The 27,563-nt window shown below is 47.4% G+C and overlaps 1 protein-coding gene across 5 annotated transcripts in view; it reads right to left on the bottom strand.

The window, feature by feature from the left end:
- The window catches only part of LOC147901563 (calcium-transporting ATPase 5, plasma membrane-type-like), a 399,091-nt gene that overhangs the window by 3,480 nt on the left and 368,048 nt on the right, over positions 1-27,563 (bottom strand). For all 5 annotated transcript variants that reach the window (XM_087374321.1, XM_087374325.1, XM_087374323.1 and 2 more), the window contains 4 exons: positions 10,539-10,639; positions 10,309-10,354; positions 10,052-10,183; positions 9,847-9,954 (listed from right to left, as the gene is read on the bottom strand). In XM_087374321.1, the coding sequence (XP_087230447.1) occupies positions 9,847-9,954; positions 10,052-10,183; positions 10,309-10,354; positions 10,539-10,639 (387 nt within the window). The remainder of the gene's footprint in view (positions 1-9,846; positions 9,955-10,051; positions 10,184-10,308; positions 10,355-10,538; positions 10,640-27,563) is intronic.

Below are 27,563 nucleotides of genomic sequence, written 5' to 3'. Positions count from 1 at the left end.
ATACTCTGCAAGCTCACGTCAATAATATTGAGACCTCCTTCTCCTGTGGGGAGAATGAGGGTCTCCCAAGCCACCGTGGATACAACATCTGAGGTGCCATCTAAACCGCTCCATAGGAAGTCCCTGATAGGTCTCATGAGCTGAGCGATACAATCTCTAGATCTGCACCAACATGAGCAAACAAACCAAGCACCGCGGCCAACAATACCTGGTTCACAACCAAAACTCTCGATGCAAGGTCAAGTCTGGCTGAACTCCAAAAGATGAGTTTCCTCCTGATACTCTCCAACACGGGAGCGAACTGCCGTGCCGGAGAGATGCCCAACCCAACCTGGCATCCCATATATCTAACGGAGACTCCCCTCTGAATCCAAGTGAACCCTATGTCAATCCCCTAGACTGGAGTGTCCTCATCACTGATTCAAAAGCCATTGTATTTGTTCCAATTAATGTGTGCACCTGCCGCAATGCAAAACAAATCCAATGCTGTCCTGAATCCAAGAGTAGAATGGCCAGCCTGTGGCCATTATGCATGGCCCACTCCAAAGCCTCCCACCCATCCACAATCGCTGTGGTGCCCTCGACATACAAGGCCGTGTCATTTGCAAACTCAAGTCCAACAGCTCCTTCTCCTGCCTGATTGGGAGCCTCAACCCTGTGAGGCCGGCCACCTGCGATCTCAAGTAGTAGCCCAAAGCCTCCACTATAAACAAGAAGAGGAAGGGAGCGAGGGGGCAGCCCTGGCAAACTGAGCGAGAGAGAGAAAAGGCCTCGCCCGTGTGTCCTTCGATGAGCATCTGGCTAGAGCTCCCCGCATAAAGCGTAGAAACTGTTCTAACCCATCTGTCTAAGAAACCCAATATCCGCATAGTACCCTCTAGGAAGGACCACTCCACCTTGTCGTAGGCCTTCTCGAAATCCAAGAGGAGGATGGCCAATGAATGCAACTCCTCCCTAGACCAATCCACGGCCTGCCAGAATGTGAAGATGTTTTCCAGGATGATACGCGCCTGGACGATCCCGGTTTGTGTGTCTTGAATAATGTCAGTAAGATGGGGCCGTAACCGCAAACTGAAGACCTTGGCGAGGATCTTGTATGTGGTATCAAGCAAAGTGATCGGTCTCCACTGCCGGATATTTGACCTATCTCCCCCTGCTATACCCACTGAACCCAGGAAGAGTGTAGGAGAACTCAGCCCGCTGAATCTCTGTGTCCTGAAGCTCAAGGCGGCGCTCACAAGCTTGTCCCTAAGCTAGTGAGATCCTAGGTCCTGCTCCCTAAGACGCTCTATGGAGGCAAGGTCTCTCCTCAGTGCTCTGTCGCACTCCTGAAGAGTCGTCCTCCACCTAAGGGCATAAGCCTGCAACTCCTGACTGCTCCTCTGGATTGCATCAGCCACCCACGAAGCCTAGTCCTCGCACGGTGCTGTCTCTGACTGCTGCCGAAACCCTGCCGTCTCTGACTGCTGCCAAGTCGCTACCATGACTTGTTGAATCTCCTCGTCCTATAGGAGGTCCTCTGGAATGCGGATCCCCTTTTGGGGAAGACCTCTGTGCAGCTGCTCTAAGTGAAGTACTACTGGAGAGTGGTCTGACATCGTGGTACCTGCCTGAATCTCGGTAGAGCCACCTCTGTGTAGTGTCTAGTCCCAATGTAGAAGCGGTCTAGCCTCTCAAGTAGTCCATCATGTCTCCTCCATCCGAAAGAGAAGAGGAGGCTGCCAGGTATCGTTCTGAAATCTAGCTCTCGCCACGAGTCTCTGCCACCACTGATCATGAAAATGAACTGCTCCTAGTCTCCTTTTGAGGGGGTCACCCAACGGATTTGAGACTCCTGGGCTCGACCTTGGCCACGAGGGCAATCTTTGCCTAGGTGTCCCGTCTGACACTGGCCTGGTAACCCAGAAATCTCCACTCGTTGGCGAAGTGTGCCCCCTTCGAGGATCTCTAGTAGGATCAACTCTAGGAGGGGCTCTGGGTTCTCAACGACCAGTCTAATCCTGGGGACCCCGTCATCTGCTACCACTGAAGCGGCCGAATTTGGCGAAGACTTGGGTGTAGGCAGAAGGGGGCGGCAAGGAGGCGGAGGGGCGGAAGGAGAGAGCGGGAAGGTAGCAGGGGCAGAAGGAGAGGGCGGAGAGAGGGAAGTGGGAGGAGAGGGCAGGTGCAGAAGGGGCGAGAGGAGGCGAGGCGGTGGCGGAAGGGAGGCGTGGAGGAACGGGTGGAGGTGGAGGCTACCAGAGGGAGGAGGCGGGGAGGGCAGAACGGAAAGGCAGGGAGGGGCGGCCTGTAGGCAGGAGGAGGCGAAGGAGGGGTGGAAGGAGGCGGGGAGGAGAGGATGCGGGAGAGAGGCGGAAGGAGGGGGGCAGGCGAGGCGAACTAGTTGTATTGATTTGAGACACTTGCATAGTATATACATTTACTACAGGCCACCATGGAGTTTCCAAAGGTGAAGAATTTTGTTAGTTCGACCCCAACTGGCAAGACCTCTTACTCAGCCATTGCAACTGCATCAATACCTACCCCCTACGCAAAGGCATATCCAAGGCATAAACATTTCAGACCTGTGACAAGAAGTACAAGAGCTCAAGCTTCGACTTGTATGTTTGGAAAGGACAGTGCAGGACATGGATAGCAATGGAAAACATGAAGTCATTGAAGGAGTACTACACAAATGCAATGCATCTCCACCAGCACCACAGTTTGTTTCCATGATTAAGGAAATGATCACCAACCAAGTGAGCTCAATCAAGCAAGAGATGATTGCTGATGTCAGCATCAATAAAGTGACAAAAGGTGAACTTTATGTGGAAGTAAAAGAGCAAGAAACCAAAGTAAATAATTGAAAATTTTTACGCACTGGAAGGCTACAAGATTGCTGCCTCACAAGCCTCAAGAAGGAAATACCATAGGTAGACTGGAATGAAAATGATATATATAGATATGACTCAAACGAACACAAGTTTAGGTCTGCTTCAGAGGAAGAGCAGGAAGGGTTAAGATCCTTAGACAAGCACACAAATTGAAGGGTACAAGGACGTGAATATTTGAGAAACTCAGTCCTACCCAGCTCAAACAAAGAAACATTGAGATTAATAAAGTGAAGGAAGCATATAAAGCAAGCAAATGGATGGTCTGTCAAGATGGACAAGCACTAATTAGGACAATATTAGAATGGCCATCTTGGGACATATTAGAATGTATTTATGCTTTATAATAACTCGGAAGGAGAGTTGAGCTTTGTGCACTCCCCCGACTCTATGGCTATCCAGTAGTCACGTTTTGTTGTTTGTACATCGTCTCATAGGCCCGTGAGGCCTTCTACAGACATTAATCTCTCTCTCTCTCATAGGCCCGTGAGGCCCGTGAGGCCTTCTACAGACTTTTGATAGGAGCTATGCGATCTAGACCGGCTGGAGCCCACAGTTGACAACACGAGGCCTATGGGACACGTAGTCTGCCAGATAGCTTGAGTTTCGCAGTTTGGAACTGTAATGGTTCCCTCACAGCTCAGCCTGGCAACTTACGAGAGGCCTTTTTTGATCAGGACATCGTCTTCTTTACAGAGACCCATGAGAGCCCAGAGAGAGGCTTGCCGCAGGTGACAGGGTATGCCTGGGATTCTGTCTTTCGACAGCAGACTAGACGATCAGGAGGAGTCAGAGGATCTGGCGGTGTGGCAGTTCTTTATAGAGAGCATCTCAGATCGATACTCACAGTCATGAGCAGAGACCATCGGGCCAGATATCTTTGGGTACGGATCAGGAGACCCCCCCTGAGAGACTTGTTTATTGCAGTATGCTACTTTCCCCCGAGACAGTCTCGTTATGCCTCAGATGGACCAGGACAGTCACCTTTTGAGGATTTGTCAGCCGATGTATTGGAGTACTCACGCCGCGGAGAGGTCATCCTTTTAGGAGACTTCAACGCGAGGACATCAGACAAACAGGCAGAGATTTTGGACTTTGCTGAGGATCCAGTCTTAGTTCCAGCTGCCCCAGATGAGAGTTTTCCACGCTTATCTTCAGATAGAGGGGTAGAGGTGACAGATCAGGGACATCGCCTATTGGAGCTTCTCTCATCGCACGGCATGGTCATTTATAATGGACTTCGACAGTGGCCGCATTCATCCACAGCCACATGTTTTCCCTTCGCGGGTGGTGGTACGAGCGTCATTGATTACGTCTTGGGTCCCCCGACTTTAATCCCTTTTGTACATAACCTCACAGTCGACCCTTTTATGCCTTCAGCCGATCATGCACGTCTGCACTTTATTCTTACCCAGATTCCTCATGCCCCCCCTTCTAGACATCATGAGCGTCAGCCATACTATGAGGTTCATTTTGACCACCAGTTTGATGATATTTATAGCCAGCACCTGAGTGGTCTTCTCCGTCCGCACCTTCTCGATGCCCTACCCTCCCTCCACACAGGATCGGTGGGACCTTGTACATACCTCCATCATCTCAGCAGCCCACAAGTCCTTCCCCATCACTTGCCACACATCCAGTCCTCCACCAGTCGGTCTTGTGCCTTGTAATGGATGGTATGATGAGGAGTGTAAAGAACTCCGCAGGAAGCTTCGCCTTGAGACACAGGAGAAGTCTCCCCTCCTCATTGAGACCAAGAAGAGTTACAAGCGTTTGGTGCGACGCAAAAAGTGCCAATTTCTAGCCCGGAATGAGGAGGAGCTGAGAAGTTTACTTTTCAGCTGTGATTCCAAGGAATTCTGGAAGAAATTCCTTCGCTTGAAATCTCAAACTCCTCTTACAGACCCGCAGGTTTGGCTTGCCTATACTTCCACTTTATATGATATTCCAGACCAGCCACAAATCGACTTATCCCATGTGCCTAGACCCACCTCCTCTGCCTTATTCTCATCCAATAGTGTCCGAGCAGCAGCTCATCGTTTGAAGACTGGGAGAGCTAAGGACCATGATGGATTGCAAGCGGAGTATGTAATCCATGGGATTGATGCCTTAGCTACAGTCCTCTCCCGTCTTTTTAACGAGTCCATTTGTACAGGTCTTCCACCTAGTTGGCTAGAAAATACCATAGTACCCATACACAAGTCAGGGGATCCTTTGGAGGCGTCGAACTACAGGACCATTATGATTGGCCATGTCATGGCCAAGATTTATGCGACCATTCTAGAAGGACATATAAATGACCATGCCGAGGCGACAGGCATGAGAGCTAGAGGGCAGGCAGGATTTCGTGCAGAGCACTCGACTCTAGATCATATCTTCACACTCAGGGCTTTGATTGAGGAGGCGAAGTCACGTAAGCAACGGCTCTATTGTTGCTTCGTGGACTTCAGAAAGGCATTTGACACTGTGCCGCGTTTCAGACTCTTCCAGCGACTTCGTGACTTGGGATTCAATGGGGAGATTCAATGGGCGATCATGGCCTTGTATGAGAGAGTCACAGGTAGAGTCAGGACACGGGCGGGGCTGTCGGCGGCGGAAGTACGCAGTACGATAGGGGTGAAGCAGGGGTGTCCTTTGTCTCCGACACTCTTTGGTCTCTATATCGATGAGTTAGAGATGTACATACAGACGATGGGTGGTACAGGTTCTTTACTGGCAGGATCCACGATACCGATTCTCCTCTATGCAGATGACGTGGTTCTTATTTCTTCCTCCCAGCAGGGTTTACAGGCACATCTCCATGCACTCCACAGCTTTTGTCAGGACAGAGGGTTGTCTGTAAACCTTGGGAAGACCAAAGTCATGGTCTTCAACACGTCATACCAGGTTTATAGGAGAGGCGAGTTCTCTTTCACATTTGATGGGCAGGAGGTGGAGCTAGTTAGGGAGTATACATATTTGGGTGCCACATTTAGAGGTCCAGTCTTCACCATGACGCATGCAGCACGAGATAGGATCAGTAGAGGGTATGCCGCCTTGGCTCTTCTCGAGAGGCAGTGTGCACAGTCACATTTTCAGCATCCCGACACGAAGCCCTTACTTTTCGATACGCTGGTGAGACCTGCAGTCATGTATGCTAGCCCCTTTTGGGCAGGAGATCTCAGGGTTGCAGATTGGAGACGAGTAGAGAGGTTACAGATCATCATGTTCTCCAGATTGATCAGAGCGAAGCCCACGGTACCGCATCAGATTACGTTCGCAGAGTTCGGAGCTACACCCCTAGCGCTAGATGCAACATTTCAGTCAGTTACGTACTTGCATAGGATCAGGGCGCTCGGAGACTCAGCAGCAGGCAGAGCACGATTACCGTGGCTAGCACTGACATCCTCGCAGATGTTAGCGGAGAGAGGTCATACTTTTTGTTGGTACCACACACTCTCCACATGGCTCACCTCGCTGGGCTTGGATATGGATAGGCTGCCACCATTTCGATACAGCATAGATGCCCCTCGCCTCCCTCTCACTCGACATGAGCTCAGCCAGGTTATCAGGGCAGATTTGTTGCAGCTACACACGTTTCGCACTTGGGTTCATCCCACGGAGCTTCCTACGAAGATGGCCACATATCGTGACCATTTTCTCAGGATTTCAGAGGATGGCTTCATCATATCCCCAGGATATATCGGCGTTCATATGTCGCACTCACTCAGGATTGCCTTGGGCCAGCTCAGGGTATCTTCCCACAGATTAGACGTTGAGGCCGGCAGGATGCGTCGTACAGCTACCGGACATAGACCCAGGCGAGAGACTAGGATATGCCCTTGTTGCACTATGGGGGAGGTGGAGACTGAGGAGCACTTTGTTTGCAGATGCCCTTTATATTATGAGATCCGTGGCAGATTTCACCGTTTATTTGGGCACGGATTTGGACCTCTCTCTCGGATTATGGAGTATGAGGATCAGTATTGCTTAGCGTTGTTCATCAGGGAGATCACCAGATACAGAGAGAGATTCCTCAGAGAGCACCGTCGCATCCCTGCCAGAGACCTGGTTATTCATGAGGAGCAGGACGAGGCGCAGGACCATGAGCACAGAGATAGCCCATCTTGCCAGAGAGCACCGATGGTTCCACCCCGAGGATGTACATATGACATGATCCGGCAGCACCGCAGGATGATCTTACACAGAGGCCGTACCCGTCGCTTTATTTCTAGACGACGGAGGATGATGGCAGATTTTCGGAGGAGATTGCTCCATGGAGACTTGGCACCGCCAGCAGCCCATTTGACACTTGCCCAGATCTTCACACTCATGGCAGGAGGCATGGTCGATGGCCATGACTTCCATCATTTCTTTGGATCACAGACCCCTTAGGGAAGACGATGTTCCTCATATTTCATATTTTACATTTTGTATCTAGGCAATTTTGGTACTCTATTTCATTTCATTTTGTATCTAGGATTTTTGTAGCCATTTTTGGCATCTTAGCGGTATTACGATGAGGCCACCTAGTTGGCGCATCGTTGATGATGTATTTTCCTTTCGGATGATCTTGTGTCCCATAGGCCATGTATGGCCTTCCGTGGACCTTTAATAAAATTTCTTTCTTTCTTTCTTTCTCTCTCTCTCTCATAGGCCATGTATTTTCCTTTCGGATGATTTTGTGTCCCATAGGCCATGTATGGCCTTCCGTGGACCTTTAATAAAATTTCTTTCTTTCTTCTTTCTCTCTCTCTCTTACCACCACGAGCCTTCAATACCGTACCACGAGTTTGACTTTTTAGATGCTTACTCGATCTTGGCTACAGTCATGACATTATCTAGGCAGTCCGGGCCGTATATGAACATGTATCAGGTAGAGTCATGACTTTGACGGGGTGGACGCACGGATCATGAGCATGATCGGAGTCAAACAAGGTTGTCCATTATCATCGACCTTGTTTGGCATGTACATCAACGAGCTCAAGTCCTTCGTCATGAATCCAGCAGGCACATGTTCTTCATTAGCTAGCTCCTTGATTCCGATTCTACTATACGCAAATTATGTGTTCCTACAATCCTCCTCTGCCGCTGAGGGTCTCATGTGACATTTAGATGTGCTCCAGTCTTTCTGCGATACACATGATTTGAAGGTCAACTTGGGCACTTCCAAGATTATGATCTTTAACACATCTTGAGCGGCTGCACATAAGATCAATTTACCTACAATGGGGCTCCGGTAGAGATTGTTGCATCCTACACATACCTGGGCATCCTCTTTTCAGGTCTGATTTTCACGATGTGATTTTGAGTTCTGGTTTTCAGCGATGCAGACCTGTGGACATGCTGCACTAGCTAGAATCAAGCGCCAATGCTTCCACTCACATTTTCAGGATCCTAGAACCAAGTCTCTTATGTCTGACTCATTGGTCCGCCCAACACGGATGCATGGTCATCCGTCCTTCAAGGGGACAGACCTATCGGAGACAGATTGGTTCCACATAGAGAGACTTCTGATTCTGCTTCTCGCTCGGATGATCCGTAGTAAGCCATTGGTCCAACATCAGATCATACTTGCAGAGTTTGGAGCCACCCCTCTAAAGCTTGATGCAATCTTTTAGGTGGTCACTTATTTCCATAGGGTTGGGGACTTTGATCCCACGATAGTCGGATGACATAGATTGCCATGGCTAGGCCTGACTTCATCTATGGCATTAGGGGATTAGAGGAGATGGTATGCTTAGACACGTAGATGGTTCAAAGGCTACAGATTGCCACCGTTACAGTATGGCCTTGAGGCTCCATCCATTCCACTTGCCTATCAGGAGGTGAACCAAGTCATCAAAGAGGATATCTTGTAGCTCTACACATTGAGGTCCTTGTTAGCACCTTTAGAGCTTCTGGCGGTGAAACTCAGCTTCGAACCACTAGGCTACACCCAGATTCACACCCAGATTCATCCCCCACATGCATTGAGAATCTCAATGGGTCAATTTTGAGTATCTTCACACAAGCTACAAGTTGAGATAGGATGAGCAGAGTTCATCCTATGCGAGAGACTGATCTGCACTTTTATGTGACATGTAGAAGATTGAGATAGAGGATCACTATGCTTTCGGATGCCATGTATACTATGAGATCAGCGGCGGGTGGCTATTTTCCTTCTTGAGGCCCAAGAGACATAGAGATCAGCTCCTGCGAGCATAGAGGAGAGACCGGAAGAGCCTAGTGAAAGCATGATCATGGATTTTTTCTACAGTGTCCCAAGCCAAGGATAGATGAGGATTATACACAGGAGAGAGCCAGAGGACAAAACTCGCTATGTCCGGATCTCGAGTGGACACTCACACGAGCGCCGCAGACATATCCTCTCTCTTCGACCGGGGGGGGGGGGAGAGAACACTGGATTGACGATAGCACTTGTCAGACAACGGGCCACATCAAGGAGACTACAAAGGAGGAGGGATAAAACCCAGACAGGGTGAGCGCCAACAACATTCTATCACTGATTTTCTCTCTCAATGCCAGCCCTCGTCAGATTCTGAGCCATTGTCAGACGGGCTCTTGTTGTCTCTCCTCAGCCGTCCAGTTGTTTTGGTCCTACAAATAAAATACATAGGTCCATCCACTCAGGGCTTGGTGACTGATTGACAGACAACCAGGGGATTCTCCTTGGTGTTTTCTTCCCCCATTGTGGGCTTCTCTCGCAGCGATAGTGCTATACTACTTTTGTTTCTTGTCAGGCATTAGCCTTGGGTAGGGATGCCCATTTTAGTGGCCCCCACACTTAGCTTTCATTGTATATGGTTTCTTTCCAGTCTCATAGACCCTTTGGGCTTGGGCTTTTGTATACGTTAATAAACTCTCTCTCTCTCTCTCTCTCTCGCTCTCTTTGGAGAACAAACACTACAAAAGCCAATCCCAATTTCATTAGAATCTTCACCAGTAGTTTTTGAACACCCGTTAGCATCTTTGTTTGAAACAAAAGGCTACTCACCTGAAGAATAACAGTCATTGTCAAAATCATAAGGAAGAGAGGATTGTTGCGAAGCCCTTTGAAAATATTCAGATCATGTGGCTGCCTTGCATTCATTTCATTGAAAACCTGCCAAGTCAATGATAAGGAAGCTATATCATCATTGCCCAGATTTCTTTTATTAAAACATGCATGAATTGAGACTCCAGCAATCTGCAACTTATACCTGGCATAGAACAAAGGAATTAAATATGATTGTGTTTCTGTGCATAGCTTTATCTTCATCAGGTCCCTTCAGTTCAAAAATATGCTCTCCTCTATAATAAAGGATCAACAGCACAATAAGTTGATAACAAGCCTGCAAGACGGAGTCATCTCTAGTGAATAATCTTACATAGCCACTATTGCTTTCTATGAATGCCAACAAATCATACAAAGAGAAGATGCTTGCTTGCATTATATTGCACTTCGAGTCTAACTTACTTGACCAAGCATGTCTCGCCACATTTTGTTTGTCACAAGAGGCTCACTGAGACCGAAGTGCTATATCAATATCTTGAACTCACATTACCATTTCTTAAACCACTCAAGAAATATATTGTTCTTTGCAATTATTTGTTATTACAAGAAACAATCAGGAAATTGGAATTTAGATTCAAAACTAAGAATATCAAAGGTTTTGAACATGAAGCTGCTTTATCCTAAGAAGGTACCTCCAACCAATTGGCTTTTGCTGCATAATTTCATCAGTTGGAGGCTCTGTTGCCAGTGCCAATGCTGCCAAGGTATCCATAATGAGGTTAATCCACAGCATCTGCACATGGTGTTCGGATTTTAAATACATAACCAAGACTAAATATAAGATGGAGAGGTTTATCCACAGCATCTGCACAATCTTTTGAACTCAGATGATATAATCAGGACTGCATATTAGAATAATGCATACACAGTTCCATGGCTTTCAATAAGAGGCCTTGTAATTGCAGGATCTGCTTATAATTTTAATGATAGCAATACTATGAGTGTAAATCACTTTTGAAATGTACATTATTTTCAACATTTATCCTCTTCAGCATCAAAACATTTCGAGGTCATGAGTGACAGAGACACATGGAGTGCTATGAGGAACGTCTTGGCCCTTAATTTTTTTGATTGGGAGGACACATTTAAGTGCTGCTGTCTCCCATGTTATCATATCTAGTTTCAGCCTTTAGGACAAACCCTTTGTTTATTCTTGCTTAGCATTTTCTTAGTAGAATTTATAGATAGGATGAGTAGACGTTCAACCAATGCATGCAAATAAGCTCATTGGATCTATTTATATAAAAATTTAAATTGCTGATTCCTTTCACCTCACAAAACCACATGGTTGAAAAACTGTAAAAGGCACTCCCAAATGATCCGCTGCCACCCCCCCCTTTCTAGCTCTCCTCTTCCCTTCCCTATGTCCCCTCCTGTAGTCAGCCTCCTCCCCAGCTCCTTTGTAGTGGACTTCCCGCCCCTCATGTATGCCTAGAGAGGTTTAGAGAGTGCGTCTGACAAGGGCCATGGTTACTCTTGTAGAGATGAGCTTTCTTATCATGCACGGGAGTCTATTTGGATTCAGATGGGGAGAAAAGTCTATAAATATGGTTTCTCTACTCTTGGTCATAGACATGGCAAAGAAAGTGCTTATTAACTAATTGACTCTAATGGGATTTTGAAGTCGAATACAAATACTGTCATGCACACTGCCTCAGACTATTATGCTTCCCTCCTCACTACAAAACCTGCGATGACTGATAGAGACAATGCCAGATTGAGGGTATTGGAGACATGCCCATTGTTGGTAAATTGGATATGAGGATCTCACCGGAGTTTTTTTTGGGGGAGACCTCTGTTGAAAAAGGATCGCCTAGGGCTGCTGCCCCCCCCTCTCCCTCTCCCTCTCTCTCAGCCAGCCCCCTCTCCCTCTCTCTCCCTCCCCCTCACCCTCGCTGCCTGCCCTCTCCCTCCCCTTGCTTCTCCTTCTCTCCCAGCCCCCTCTCCCTCCTCCCTCCCTCCCTCCTCCCCGCTCTCCCTCTCCCCCCTGCCAGCCCTCCCGCCCCCTCCCTCTCCCTCCTCGCCCTCCCTCTCCCCACCCGCTGCCCTCCCTCCCCCGCCCCCTCTCCCCACCCGCTGCCCCCCCGCCCCCTCCCTCCCCCACCCTCCCTCTCCCGTTGCCCCCCCCGCCCCCTCCTCCTCCCCCGCCCCTTCCCTCCCTTTCCCTCTCCCCCACCCTCCCTCTCCCCCCGCGCTGCCCCCCCGCCCCCTTCTCCTTCCCCCCCCGCTCCTTTCCTTTTTTTGTTCGTGGCTGAAGCTATGAGTATCTATGTTAGATCTCAAGCTGACATCTTTGGGCTGAGCCTTCCCATTAGAAGGGAAGAGGAGTTACTTGACAGTGAGTTGGCAGATCACACAGCAGTTTACTTGGATGCCACTCCACAGACGCTCACTTCTTTCAGGACAGCATTGGATTTATTTTGCTTGGCAACGGGGGCGCAGATAAATTGGCATAAATCCAATGGTTTTTGGATCAGTGATGAGGACACTCCAGTTTGGGGGCTTGACATAGGATTCACTTGGGTTCAGAGGGGTGTGCCTATCAGTTATTTGGGTTGCCAGGTCGGCTTGGATATTTCTTCCACGCACCAGTTTGCTTCCGTGTTGGAGAGCATCAAGAGGAAGCTCCTTTTTTGGAGCTTAGCCAAGCTGGATCTTGCCTCTAGAGTTGTGGTGGTCAACCAGGTTCTCTTGGCCACGGCATGGTTTGTTTGTTCTTGCTGGTGCTATTCTAGGGAGTGCATCACTCAGCTTAGGAGACCGATCAAAAATTATCTTTGGAGTGGGCTTGATGGCACAGCAGATACCTTAGCCAGGGTGGCTTGGGAGACCCTCATCCTCCCTACACAGGAAGGGGGTCTCAATATTATTGATCCAGATTTACAGTGCAGAGCTCTACTATGCAAGATGGTGGTGCGGGGACTTATGCCAGAGCAGGAACCGTGGAAGGCCTTTCTTATTAGCAACATACAGAGGTGCACACCTTCTTCAGGAGGAGACTGGATGAGCAGTATTAGGTGGACCTTCACCACAGCACACCTGAGATCACCTTCGTCCCCTTTCATGGTTGCCATTCTGAAAGCATGGGTTAGTTTCAGGAGCACTCTTCGGAGGATTCCTCCTTCCTCTCCTGAAGAGATTGATAGGCAACCCATCATGTGGAATGACGGTATTTTAGATGATCATGGCAGACCACTTGGTGCCTCACTCTACATGCAGTGGTCCAGGTGGGAGAGGGGACCTGCATCATCTTTGGGGTCTTAGAAAGCTTTCCGCAGGCTTCCAGACTAGACCAAGTCTCAGTTGACAAGACATCTTAGAGGGAGTGCAGGGAGGATCTTGCAGATTGAGGCAGCCCTTCCTTAAATGATGGTCGGCAACCTCCGAGGAAAATTATCACAGCCAGGAGGCCTCTTCCACCTCGTACATGGATGAGTGCTTCCTCTAATGGCCACACTCTTGCTGAAAACTCAGGTTTGAATATTACATGGGCTGTTGTGATTGCGAGTGGTACTCTATTTTGGAAGAATGAAATGGCTATCTTATCGCCTGGCTCTCATGCTCACTTTTTTGAGTGCCTTGGTTTGTACATTCTTGTAAATATGCTACCAAAACTACAGTGTTTGGACAATCAAAGAGAGATTGCTGCAAAGATCTGCGGAAAAACAAGAAAAATGATAACTGAGGATCACCAAATCACACACACACTTTTTTTTAAAAGGTAAGTCTTATATTACTAGGTGGGAAACCTCAACAGAGGTAAGAACCCACTAAAAAGTACATAGAGAAAAGCGGAAAAAGAACAATTGTCAAACTATGAAGTAGAAGGAGACGACATGAAGACAACATCCTCCAGCTTGATACCCTGATGAACCAAAAAACCATGAAGTAACGTAACAGTGCCATCATCAAAATATAGTTTCTTCTTACCCTTGTGATTCTTCTTCACATAAGCAGGGAGTCGAAACTTCTGTATAACTGGATCAAAAACTTGGCACATCATAGGATGCAAGTCCTCAAGAGTAAAAGTAGAGTTGATTCCATATGAAGCAGTGGGTGCAGCAGACATTGGTACTTTAATTGCTTTATAATCACATGGATCAATAACTGTTTCTCATGACCAAATCCCCTTCTGCAATATCTTTCTTCTTCAATAATTTGGTGTCAAAATGGGCCTTGCGCCTTTTTTGAGAAGCTTCCCAGTTTTGTAAGGCCTGTAATCTGCATTCATACAAGGCTTCTAGATGTACCAAGCATTGAGCATAGGCATCCTCCTGTCCTTCTTTTCTTGCAATAGCAGTGCGAAGACTATGTATCTCCAATTCAATAGGTAAAATGGCTTCTATTCCATACACTAGTTGGAATGGTGTAAACCCAATAGCTAGCTTGTTTATGGTTCTGTAAGTCCATAAAACTTCTGCCAAGTGCATATCCCAATGCCTTTTCTTGGTGTCTACAGGCTTTCCCATTGAATTGCACAACAATCGATTTGTTTTCTCAGCCAAGCCATACCCCAGCCCAGAGGATAACCGAGGTGCCGAACCAACTGAGTGGGTGGGATGATCTCCCCTGGCCATAAAAGACTGTGCCAGTCTTGAGGATGCAATGGGAGCAGCTTAGACTTTTGAAAATTAACATGAAGTCCAGTTGTCAAACCATAAACTGAAAGAGCTTGTATCCAAGCAGAAAGATCAGGCGGATTATTCCTTGGAGTAAAGAAAGAATCATCAACATAAGCTTGAGCAACCATGCTGCGATTTTCATCCAGTTCCAAACCATGGAGAGAATCTATAGCCACTTGTAGCATAGGATGAGTAGCAATAGCATACAATAAGGCACTAAGGGGACAGCCCTGACGAACTGAACTACGAAGAGCCCATTCTTCCGAGATGTCTCTAGAAAGAATACAAGCAGCATTGCTATCCCTGTGGAGCCAACATACTTTTTTTTGGGTGAAATCTTTGATTGATTATATTATATGAGTAGCAACCTCAAAACAAGGTGCTACAATAACTGAAAATTTCTGTATAAACCAAAAAGACCTCATGATCTATGCAGCAAGTCTGCAAGCAATCAAAGAAAGATTGCTGTAGAGAATGCCTGAAAAAGCCAAACAGAGAGAAAGTAGGATCACCAAAGACTTTACAATTCCTATATGTCCATAAAGTCCATAGTGCCCAGTAGCAAACCCAAACGAAGAAAAGATGAAACTCCAGTCTGGATGGATGAAACTCAAATAGCTAGAAGAACTTCCCAAACAGAACAGATGGGAATCTCGCTCGCAGGCACTGTCGAAGCAGATCAAAAAGCTCACGAGAGCACGGACAATGCCAAAACAAGTGAGGCACAGTCTCCGAAGAAGCAAAACATTTGTGGCAAAGTGCGAAGAGCAATGTGTTGATGAGCTAATAGCTGTCCAGATGGAAACACTCCCAAAAGAACTCGCCAAAAGAAAACCTGTTGCCGAAGGAGTACTTTATAGGCCCAAAGTTGTTGTAATCTTTTCCTTCACCACTTGGCTGGGCGATGCATTCGCCAAACATAATCACCTCTCTCTGAAACCCAAAGGACGAGAAGAGAACCCTGGAGTGGTCAAAATCCAATCTTCTAACCGGTCCTGGAGTTCCAAAGGAGGAATTGGAACAAAAGGCGAAAGCATAGAAGTAATTTGTTGCCACAAAGGATGATAATGAGGGCCCAATCCATATCTAGTGGAGCATAGTACTAGCATCATCTATAACATCAGCAGCCGAGGTGATGCCTTTAAACGAGACAAAGTAGGAATGTCAATGTTCCTGTAAAGCCAAGGGACACTGAAATACTTTCGACCAGTAATGCTTTCAGCTCTCAAAGAATTCCCAAGCAAAGACTGGCGTCCATTCCATTCCAGATGAGAAAGAACATGCTTCCAGTCAAGAAGCAGGCGGGAGACAAAAGGGCAGCCAAGCAACGTGCCATCACTGCAGCCAAAACAGAAATCCCATTGATCGAGTTGCCAATGACCGAATGCAGAAATACTGATACGAGTGACCAGAGTTCTAATCATAAGAGCCCAAGGCTGATCACCTTGCAGAAATTGTAGCAACATTTGAAAACTTTTGATTGATTATATTACAAGAGTGGTGACCTCAAAACGAAGCAGCCAAGGCAGCAATAGCAACGCTCGCTGCTGCTCCCCGCTCCTCCTGCTCCCCTCCTTTCCCTGCTCCTCCTGCTGCTCCTCTTCTCCCCGCTCCTCCTGCTGCTCCTCCTGCTCCCCTCCTCGCTGCCCCCTCCCTTCCCTCCTCCTGCTGCTGCTCCTCTCCCTGCTCCTCCTGCTGCTCCTCCTGCTCCCTCCTCGCTGCCCCCTCCCTTCCCTCCTCGCTGCCCCCTCCTTTCCCCCGCGCTGCCCTCTCCCCTGCGCGCTGCCCCTCCCTCCTACCTGCTGCAGCCTCCCCCCCCTGCGCTGCAGTCTGCTCCCCCCCCCGCGCCTGCTGCTGCTCCCCCCCCGCTGCAGCCTACTCCCCCGTGCTGCTGCCTGCACGTCCCCCCCGTCCCCTCCTCTCCCCCCTGCTCTTCCTTGCTCCCCCCCCCTCTCCAGGCCCCCTCTCCTCCCCTCTCCTCTCTTCCTCTCCTCCTCTCCTCCTTCCCCTCTCCTCTACTCCTCTCCTCCCCCTCTCCTCCACTCCTCCTCTCCTCTATCCTCCCCTCCTCTCCCCTCCTCCTCCTTGCTGCCCCCTTGCTGACTCCTCCTTGGCTTCTTCTTCTCTCTCCCTTCTTCCTTCACCCATTCCTTCATCTGGAGTACCCCTATTCTCTTATAGGGGTATCCTGGGTTTCAGGAAAGCGGACGGAGTTTTCTATTTTTTGTGTTTGAATCGGCCAACACACCTCGATTGACGAATGGGTTCCCATTCAGTCAATCCGTCTCCACTCACACCGGCCACGAGAACTATCACTTTTTCAAAAGACGAGCTGCAGCAGTTGCAAAAGGATTTGGAGCATGAGTGTTCCACGACTCTCTTCGCACGCATTCATGGCTCACACCCCTCCAGGTCACAAGCTAGAGATTGGATGCTGGCGGCGCTTCCTCAGGACCTCCCCCCCCACCTGAAGGATGTTCGTTTGTTGGGACGGGGTTTCTTTCAGGTGTGCCTAGATTCCCCAGATGTCACGAGAGACCTGCTACAGGCCAAGTTTCTACTTCTAGGCTACAGGAGGATTTTTTTGTTTCCTTTTCAACTGGGATTTGACCCAGTTGAAGAGGATAAGCAGGGAGATTCTGTTTTCATCAGGTTCCCTGGTCTTCCCTCAGTTTATCACCAGCTTCTTTCAGTTATTGGCGAGAGGTTTGGTGTGGTAGCAGAGATCCCCCCTCTCACTGGCGAGCCCTCTTCGGCTCCTGAGGCGGTCAGGATGGATGGGGTACCCAGGGTTAGGGTCATTGTCCAGGACCCCAATATTTTAGATGACCGCATCATGCTACAGCGACCCGATGGGTCTTTCTTCTGCCAGAGATTTGAGGTTGTAGGTCGGCATGACCAGTGCAGGATTTGCAGATCCTCGGGGCACTTCGTTAGAGATTGCCCAAAGAAGAAAAAGAGGCCTAGAAAGCAACCAGCTCATACTAGCTTACGACAGAGAGTAGAAGCAGGACCTACCGCTCCACAGACACGGCCTCAGACATGGGCTCCCCCCCCTCCTAGGGCTACTCGAGTCCCTTCTGCACCCCGCACCACCTCTGGCCTACGGTGGGTTCCAGTCGCGGTTAGGCCCTCTACTTTAGTTCACACCTCCACCTCTTCGGAGGCTACCCCCTTGGAGCCTCGGGAGGAGACTAGTGTTCAAGAGCCTTGTTCAACTCCACCCTTGGATCAGGCTGTACCTTCCAGCCCAAGTTGTTGGCACCTCGTCCGCACCACTTTTTGATCAAGATCCAATACAGGTGCCTCCCTCTTTGGAGAGAGGGAAGGGGGTCTTATATTCTCTTCCTGCTTCGGTAGGAATCCTTCGTAACCCCTCCCCAGGACTGGCTCAGCGGAACTCATTTTTCGCTTTGGAGGACCTTTCTAGCCTCCCAGATGATGGTCCCATCCGGAGACCATCATGCACTTAGCGACAACTTTCTATGCCTCCCTACTTTCCGCAGATCTGAACTCACAGGCCAGAGAGGTGGCTAGAGATGAAGTTTAGCAGAGTTTACCTGTGTTGGTCACCCCAGAGATGTTATGCTCACTTGATGCACGCTTTACCAACACAGAATTCAAGACTGTTCTCTCTGCCCTTCATAAGGGCAAATGCCCTGATTCCGATGGTCTTACTCCTCCTTTTTTTATAGCCTTTTGGGATATGATAGGTGTATCATATTACTTCAACCCTGCAGGGCATTTGGGACTCGGGTGAGATGCCTGACTCACTGACCAAGGGACTCGTTCACCTTATCCCGAAAGGTGGCAACATGAATTTTGTATCCCATTGGAGACCCATCACTCTTTTGGGCACTCTTACAAAATCCTTGCCAAGGCGATCAGCATCCGATTACAGCCCCTTCTTCCAGACCTCATCCATGATACTCAGACAGGCTTTGTGCATGGCAGGAGCATTTTTGATAATATATTTTCCTTTTGGGAAGCCACAGAGTGGGCTATGCAGAGTGGGCAGAGGCTAGCAGTTCTACTCCTGGACTTCGAGAAAGCCTATGACAGAGTAGATTGGGGTTTTCTTGAGGGCACTCTTCTACGGTTTGGATTTTCAGATGCTTGGATTAGAGGGGTGGCCTCCCTTTACAGATCAGCCCACAGCCACGTTTTGATTGGAGGGGTAAGGGGTGACAGGTTTCAGATTTCCAGATCAGTTCGTCAGGGATGCCCCTTAGCCCCCTTCCTCTTTCTTTTTGTGGAAGAAGCTATGACTACCTTCCTTAGATCTTAGGCTGAGCTTTTTGGGCTGAGATTGCCCTTGAGACAGGAGCAGGAGCTCCTTGACTGTGAGTTGGCTGATGACACTGCTATTTTTATTGAGGCCTCTTCGCAGTCACTTGATTCTTTCCGGACAGCCTTGAATATTTTTGCTCAGCTGTAGGGGCACACATTAACTGGCATAAATCCTTTGGCTTTTGAATCAGTGATGAGGACACTCCAGGCTTGGGAGTTGACATTGGCTTTTCCTGGATTCAGAGGGGTGTTCCTATCAGGTATTTGGGATGCCACGTAGGATTGGACATCTCTCCAACACAGCAGTTTGCCCCAGTACTAGAAAGTATAAGGAAAAAGCTCCTTTTCTGGAGCTCTGCCAAACTTGACCTTGCATCTAGAGTTGTGGTAGTGAACCAGGTTCTCTTGGCCACCTCTTGGTTTGTGTGTTCTTGCTGGTGCCGGTCTAGGGATGCCGGTCTAGGGATTGCATCACTCAGCTCATCAGACCAGTCAGAAATTTTTTATGGAGTGGACTTGATGGCACAGCAGATGTTGCAGCAAGGGTGGCCTGGGAGACCATTATTCTCCCTACATGTGAAGGGGGCCTTAATGTCATTGACCCGGACTTGCAGTGCAGGGCATTGCTTTGTAAGGTGGTGGTGAGGGGACTCATGCTTGGGCAGGAACCTTGGAAGGATTTCTTTTTTGGACGCATTCAGGCTTGCACACCAACCTTGGGAGATGATTGGGTGGACAGCCCTCACTGGATTTTTACTTCCACCCCTCTTAGATCTCCTGCCTCTCCTCTCATGACTGCCATCCTGAAAGCTTGGGGGAGCTTCAGGAACACTCTTCAAAGGATTCCACCTTCTACCATCGAAGAGATTGATAGGCAGCCAATCATTTGGAATGATAGTATTCTTGACGACCATGCCAGACCACTGGGCACTTCCCATTACATGCAGTGGTCTAAATGGGAGAGAGGCCCCACCTACACAGTAGGCACTTGGAAAGCTTTTATCAGGCTACCTGAGGATCAGAGACTGCAGTCCGTGAGTTACCTCAGAGGGGTAGCACGCAGGATTCAGCAGATAGGTGTAGCGATCCCGGTGGAATGGATAGTTGAGTTGCCTATTACTTCCACCACTTGGATGGGGGCTTTTTCGAGGACATCAGTTCCTTTACAGGTGATCGCTCTCCGAGGTCTCGGGGAAGACGCACTGGTCTTTGACGTTGGGGATGGAGGTTTACTCTCTACATCCAAGGATGGCATTCTTCTTGAGGTTGCCTTTCAACCTGTCAGAATTGCTAGTTTTGTGGACCATGGAGCGGGCTTGCAGTGGTACTTAGACCCCGACCCTCTGCTCTTGGCCTTGGGATCCTGGAGGTTGTGGTTATATGGAGGTGCACCTATCAGGTGCTTGCAGTGGGACCCAGGAGAGTGGGAGTGGATAGATCATGGGCATCGAGAGAGGGGGATTCCCTTCTTTCGTTTCACGGTTGGTAATGCCAGGAGATTTCAGCTGAACAGTAGGGGTTGGATTCCCTCCAGAGCCCCCCATTTGGAAAGCTTCTTCATCACTGCAGATTTGCGTAGGAAATTCTGAAGGAGGCTCTGGAAATCCCTCAGAAATAGAAAGATCACTCTTTCCTTTTGGCTTTCTATTCATGGAGGGATTGCAGTGAACCTATGGAGATCACAATTTGGGGCTGATCCCACTTTTCCTTACGTCATTCTGCAGAGGAGTCAGTGCGACATTGCCTTTGGGACTGCAGTCAGGCGAGGACTGTTTGGAAAGGGGTTGCTCGGATACTCAGCATCTTTCATACTTCCCCTTTCTTCATGACTTGGGGCTCGGTCGCGTGGTTATCCCTTACCGGGCCCCAGGTGTTTTATGAGGGTGAGCCTTCTTCTTGGGCACTCTCGGTCCGCCGGCAGGTAATAAAGCCATGCTCTCTTCAGGATGTACCTTTTACTCCCTTCAGAGCTTCTGATGCTTCAGTGGACACCTCTTGGGAGATTTTGGCTAGCATTTCCTCTTGGCACATTTGGAGAGCCAGATGTACTGAGGCCTTGGATGGCACCCAGATACACCCATCACAGATGTTCACGGGTATTTGGACTGACACGGTTCACACTTTGATAGGCATATGGGCTAGCATGCAGGGTCCTTCACGGGCAGCCTCTTCTAGAAGGACTATATTTCTTCGAGTTTGGAGGGGTTCTCTCTTTTTCTTGGAGGTTTGTACCGGATTGATATGGCACTATTAGCCTCAATCCTTTCTTTTTGGCTCTTGAGCTTTTCGTGCATTGCATGATGTATCCCGTATGGAGCTTGCTCTAACGGTTTTTCTTTAATACTTAATAGAAGTCTCTTTTTGCAAAAAAAAAAACGAAGCAGCCAAAAGTACATCAACTGAAAATCTCTGTGTATGCCACAAAGACAGACACATACTTTTTTTTTTTGTGAAATATTTTATTGATTATATTATATGCGTAGCAACCTCAAAATAAGGTGCTACAATTACATCAACTGAAAATTTCAGTTTATGCCAAAAAGACCTCATGATCTATGCAGCGGGTCTGCAAGCAATCAAAGAAAGATTGCTACAGAGAACGCCTAAAAAGCCAAACAGAGAGAAAGTAGGATCACCAAAGACTTTACAATTCCTATATGTCCATAAACTCCATAGTGCCCAGTAGCGAATCCAAACGAAGAAAAGATGAAACTCTGATATGGATGGATGAAACCCAAATAGCCTGAAGAACTTCCCAAATGTGGAACAGATGGGAATCTCACTCGCAGGCGCTGTCAAAGCAGATAAAAAAATTCACGAGAGCACGGAAAATGCCAAAACAAGTGAGGCACGGTCTCCGAAGAAGCAAAACATCTGTGGCAAAGTGCAGAAGCAATGTGTCGATGAGCTAATAGCTGTCTAGATGGAAACACTCCCAAAAGAAAACCTGTTGCCGAAGCGGTACTTTATAGGCCCAAAGTTGCTGTAATCTTTTCTTCCACCACTTGGCTGGGCGATGCATTCGCCAAACAGAATCACCTCTCTCTGAAACCCAAGGTTGAGGCAAAAGGATTTTATACAATGCAGGTACAATAATCTGAGATAGCCTCAAAGGACGAGAAGAGGACCTTGGAGAAGTCAAAGTCCAATCTTCTAGCCGAACCTGGAGTTCCAAAGGAGAAATCGAAACAAAAGCCAAAAGCATAGAAATAATTTGTCGCCACAAAGGACGATAATGAGAGCCCAATCCATATGTAGTGGCTGCTAGAGAAAAGGGGAGCATAGTACCAGCATCATCTATAACATCAGCAACCGAAGTCATGCCTTTAAACGAGACAAAGTAGGAACGTTGAGGTTCCTGTAAAGCCAAGGGAGGTTGAAAGACTTTCGACCAGTGAATGCTTTCAGCTCTCAAAGAATTCCCAAGCAAAGATTGCCTTCCATTCCATTCTAGATAAGAAAGAACATGCTTCCAGTCAAGAAGCAAGTGGGAGACAAAAGGGCATCCAGGCAAAGTGCCATCAGTGCAGCCAAAAAAGAAATCCTAGTGATCGAGTTGCCAATGACCAAACGCAAAAATACTGATATGAGTGACTAGAGTCCTAATCATAAGAGCCCAAGGCTGATCACCTTGCAGAAATTGCAGCAACATTTTTTCCCTATGGTCAAGAATATGCCCACGAATATCCGTGATGTCCAATCCACCATGCATCTTGGGAGAACAAATGTGATGCATCAAAAGCAGCCTCAGACTTTCTCTGCCATGTTTGGATCGCCAGAAGATTTCATGATCAATGGCAAGTAAAATTGAATATATGCCACAAGGATGGACTGCACTATTCAAAGACGAATGTGCAAAGGCCAGTTTGCCAGTTTCCAATACTCAAGATTTTTCCAAAGCTTAGCCAAAACCCAATCAGTTTGTTGTCGGCAAGTGAGTTCCCACCCCAAAGGGTAACCAAAATGATGAACAAACTGAGTGGGTGGAATGATATCCCCAGGCCATAATAGACTATGCCAGTCTTTGGAATGCAAAGGGAGCAGCTTAGACTTCTGAAAAATTAACATGAAGACCAGCTGCCAAACCATAAACAGAGAGGGCTTGCATCAAGGCGCCAAGATCATGGGGCGTATTCTTCGAGATAAAGAAAGAATCATCAGCATAAGCTTGAGCAACCATGCTGCGATTAGCATCCAATTCCAAGCCATGAAGTGATCCTGTAGCCACAAGATGATCAATATATTGCAGCATAGGATGAGCACCAATGGCATACAGTAAAGCACTGAGAGGGCATCCCTGGCGGACCAAACAACGAAGAGTCCACTCATCAAAGATATCCCAAGAAACAATGCAAGCCGCATTGCTATCTCTGTAAAGCTAGTAAATAACCTGCTGCATTTTTTGTCCAAACCCCAAAGCTCGCATAGTTTGTGAGATGAAATCCCATTGAACTGTGTCAAAGGCTTTTGCAATATCTACTTGCAAGAGTAGAACATCCTGCTGTGTGTATTTGGCATATTCAATCCTAATATAAGCATTGGTAATGTTATCTATGATATGGCGACGTGGAACAAAGCCATATTGGGAGGGATGCAACCCATCATGCAAATAACCTTTAATCCGATCAACCACCATTTTGGCAATGATATTGTAAATGACTGACATGAGTGTGATTGGCCTCCAATCACCAAGTGAATCACATAGCTACCTTTTTGGAATCAGCTTGAGAAGACCCTTTTTCCATGACACAGGCATCTGCTGATTTTGCCATGCTGTATTTACCATTTGCAACAAGGTGAATTTAAGAAGATCGTAGAATGCAAGAAAGAATTCAACAGTGAGACCATCCCATCCTGGAGATTTCCATCTGCTACACACCTTTTTTTAATAGTGAGAATAAATATTTTATTGCTCTGAAATAATTACATTCATAGGTACTCCAATGACTACTCAACTGAAAATCTCAGTATAAACCATATATACTTCATGATCAATCAAACAAGTCTAAAAGCAATCATAAAACGATTGTCGCAGAGATCGTTTGAAAAAAACCAAAGATGGAAAAGTAGGATCACCAAAGACTCTATGATCTTTGTCCATCCGTAGAATCCAAAGTGCCTAGTAGCGCACCCAAACAAAAAATAAATCAAAACCCTGTCTAGCGGGATGAAAACCAAATAACCAGAAGAACCTGCCAAAAGTAATAGTAGGAAATCTCACTTGAAGCCCTTGACGAATGAGAGCGAGGAAATCACAAGTATGTGGACAATGCCAGAAAATGTGAGGCACAGATTCAGCAGAATGTAGACATCGGTGGCAAACAGCCGCGGCAATATGTCTATGCACGAGTAACCGCCCAGATGGAAAAATTCCAAGTAGGACTCGCCAAAGGAAAAGTTGTTGCCAAAGAGGGACTTTATAATGGCAAAGGAGACGCAGCCGCTTTCTCCACCATTTTGATAGTCGATCCATATGCCAAACAGAATTGGCTCTGTCAAAAACCCAAGATGGAGGTAACAACACTTTATACAGAGAAGGCACTATGATATGTGACAGCTTCAAAGGACGGGCTGAAGAAGAGAAAGAATGGAGTCCATCTGCCACACACACACACACACTTTTTTTTTTTTTTTTTTTGGGTGAAACCAAGATACTTATATAATGAAACATTCATTTACATCTGGGCAGAGCTCAAAAGAGAGCCAAAGCCCTATCCATCAGAAGCAGTAAAAGAAAAACTGAATACAAGAAACATCCAAATCTTCCTCATGTAAGGCATCATATAAAGACTGCCGCAATGAGGCTCAGAAGAACTCATATGGAGCTGAAGGGGAGAATTCAGATATGCTTGATTGCGCTATAGCTAGAGGGTCCATAAGGCCCAGTATCTGATCCAGTGGAAGAAAAGAGAACACTGTGACAAAGAAGCTGATAGTTTGCCATACATCCAGAAAGGAAATCTGAGAGATAAGAAATAGGAGATTTTGTCTAGAAGGTCTCTGGAATATGAACAAAAGAGGGGACCTGCTTCTTCTTTGGGATCTTGGAAAGCCTTCCGTAGGCTTCCAGAGGAAACCAAGTCAGGGTTGATAGGACATCTCAGAGGGAGTGCAGGGAGGATCTTGCAGATTGAGTCAGCCCTTCCAGAGGCTTGGATAGACACAGATGATATGCCTCTCACTACCTCCACTTGGGCAGGTACTTTCTCGAGAGGCGGGGTTCCACTTCAGGTCTTAGCCTTCCGAGGTGCACAGGAGGATGCTTTGGTTTTCAGTGTCCAGGATGGTGGCAGATTGCTCAGATCTACAGATGATATATTGCTTGAGTCTGCTTTTCAGCCTATCAGGGTCGTAGGCCTTTTGATGCAGGGATCAGATTCAGAGTGGTTCTTAGACCCTGACCCCCAGTTACTCTCCACCGGGTCTTGGAGACTTTGGCTCTATGGAGGAGTTCCCATCAGGTATTTACAGTGGGACCCCGGAGAGTGGGAGTGGATTGACGCGGGGCATCGAGAGAAGACCATCCCCTTCTTTCGTTACACGGTCAGTAATGCCAGGAGATTTCAGCTCAGTAGTAGAGGTTGGAGACCCTCCAGAGTTCCTCATTGGGAGACTTTTGGTATTACTGCGGATCAGCAGAGGTACTTCTGGAGGAGGCTCTGGAAATCCCACAGGAATAGAAAGATCACTATCTTCTTTTGGCTTTCTATTCATGGAGGGATTGCAGTGAACCTTTGGAGGTCCAGATTCGGAGCCGACCCTACTTGCCCTCGTTGCCTTTCTGCTTCGGAGTCTATTCAGCATTGCTTATGGGATTGCAGACAGGCGAGATTGATTTGGATGGGGATAGCCAGGATCTTCAGTCACTTTGCCCATTCCCCACTCTTTATGACTTGGGGCTCGGTGGCTTGGCTTTCTCTTACAGGACCTCAGGTTTTCTATGAGGGACTTGACTCCTCCCGGGCCATTTCAGTTCGACATCATCGGGTTGAGCTCTGCTCGTTGGATGTGGTTACACACCGTCCTTTTACAGCTGTACATGCCTCTGTGGATACTTCTTGGGAGATTATAGCGAGCATAGCAGCTTGGCATATCTGGAGATCCAGATGCACAGAGGCTATGGAGGGTACTCAGGTTCATCCCTCGCACACATTGGCTAGTATCTGGACAGACATCGTACACACTCTGATGGCCGTATGGACGGGTATGCAGGGGGACTCCCGTGCAGCCTCAGCTAGGAGGGCTTCTTTCTTCAGGGAATGGAAGGATTCTCCTTTCTTCTCTGAATCTACTACAGGGTTGAGATGGCACTTTCAGCCTCAGCCTTGGTTTCTTTCCACCTCACTCTGAGGGGGTTTTTTATTATCCTCATGATTTCATGATGTATTCCGCTTTGAGCTTGCTCTCGCGGGTTTTTGTTCTTACTTAATAGAAGTCTTTTTCATGGAAAAAAAAAATATATATGAACAAAACCACAGTAAATGCGGAATACTCTCAGATGTAAGGTGACATCTTGGACAAAGAGGTGAAGCTATCCTTCTTTGAGCCAATTTCACCCCTATTGGAAGAATACCAATGCATCCCCAGATTGTATTGTCGACATGCTACTGGAAAAGTGAGAATATTTCCTTGCATATCTACCACGTCATCAATGAACCGGATACCCATTTTCATAAGATTGTAAGCTCTGATGGGTTGTTGAACAGCAAGGGGAGAGGAAAACACAGCACTCCAATGAATACTTTCCATTCTGAGTGAGGAAGCTATAGAAGCAGGATGGGGAGACCATTTGATGTGAGAGAGTACTTGCTTCCGGTCCTGAATCAAGGAATTAGAAAATGGACAACCAGGGATTTTACCTTGCAATTTGCCAAGTACTACTTCCGATGGATCAACTAGCCAATGTCCATAAGCATTTGTGCTCATCTGTCCACACAAAATTTCCAACATGATAGACCAAGGCTGCTCTTGTTCAAAAAATGTCTTGAGCATAGTGATCTTTCTTGCCAACACATGAAATTTGATGTTTATTATATTCAAACCACCATGCATTCTTGGTGAGCAAGCAAGTCCATTTTGAGCAGCCGTAAAGCTTTTTTATGAAGCTTAGTTTTCCAAAAAATCTCCATGGCTTGAGACATAAAGGAAGTGAGATCTCGAGATGACCAATGTAATAGAGGAAGGTAGAACTGGACATAAGATAGAACAATAGACTGGACAATTCGAAGCCGTACATGCAGAGGCCAAGTGGAGATCTTCCAATATTCTAATTTGTTCTAAATTTTGTTTGCCACCCACAACATTTGTTGCTTATTGCTGATTTTCCAGCCATTGGGATAGCCCAAATGTCTTACTATGTTTTTCGGATAAATAATCTGGCCTGGCCACAAGATAGCATGCCAGTCACAATGCTTGAGAGGCAAGAATTTTGATTTCTGAAAATTAATTTTAAGACCAGCTGCTAACCCAAAATCTGAAAGGGTATCCATCAAGAGGCGAATCTCCAAAGGACTATTCTTTGGCATGAAGAATGAATCATCTGCATAGGCCTGTGCAATGAAGGGTCGTAAACCAGAAATCTGAAGCCCCTCTAGCTGTCCAGTATCAACCATGTGATCCATATAAAGAAGCAAAGGATGTGAAGCGATGGCATAAAGCAAAGCACTGAGAGGGCATCCCTGTCGAACTGAACGTTCGAGAGTCCAAGACTCAGACAAATGATTCCCTATAAAGCATTGTGCAGTG

This window comes from Dipteris shenzhenensis, chromosome 5, assembly GCF_047967505.1.
Source record: "Dipteris shenzhenensis isolate YYH24624 ecotype China chromosome 5, Dip_SZ_1.0, whole genome shotgun sequence".
NCBI lineage: Eukaryota > Viridiplantae > Streptophyta > Polypodiopsida > Gleicheniales > Dipteridaceae > Dipteris > Dipteris shenzhenensis.
Note: the sequence above shows the minus strand (reverse complement) of the source record. Positions and strands in the feature narration are given on the sequence as shown.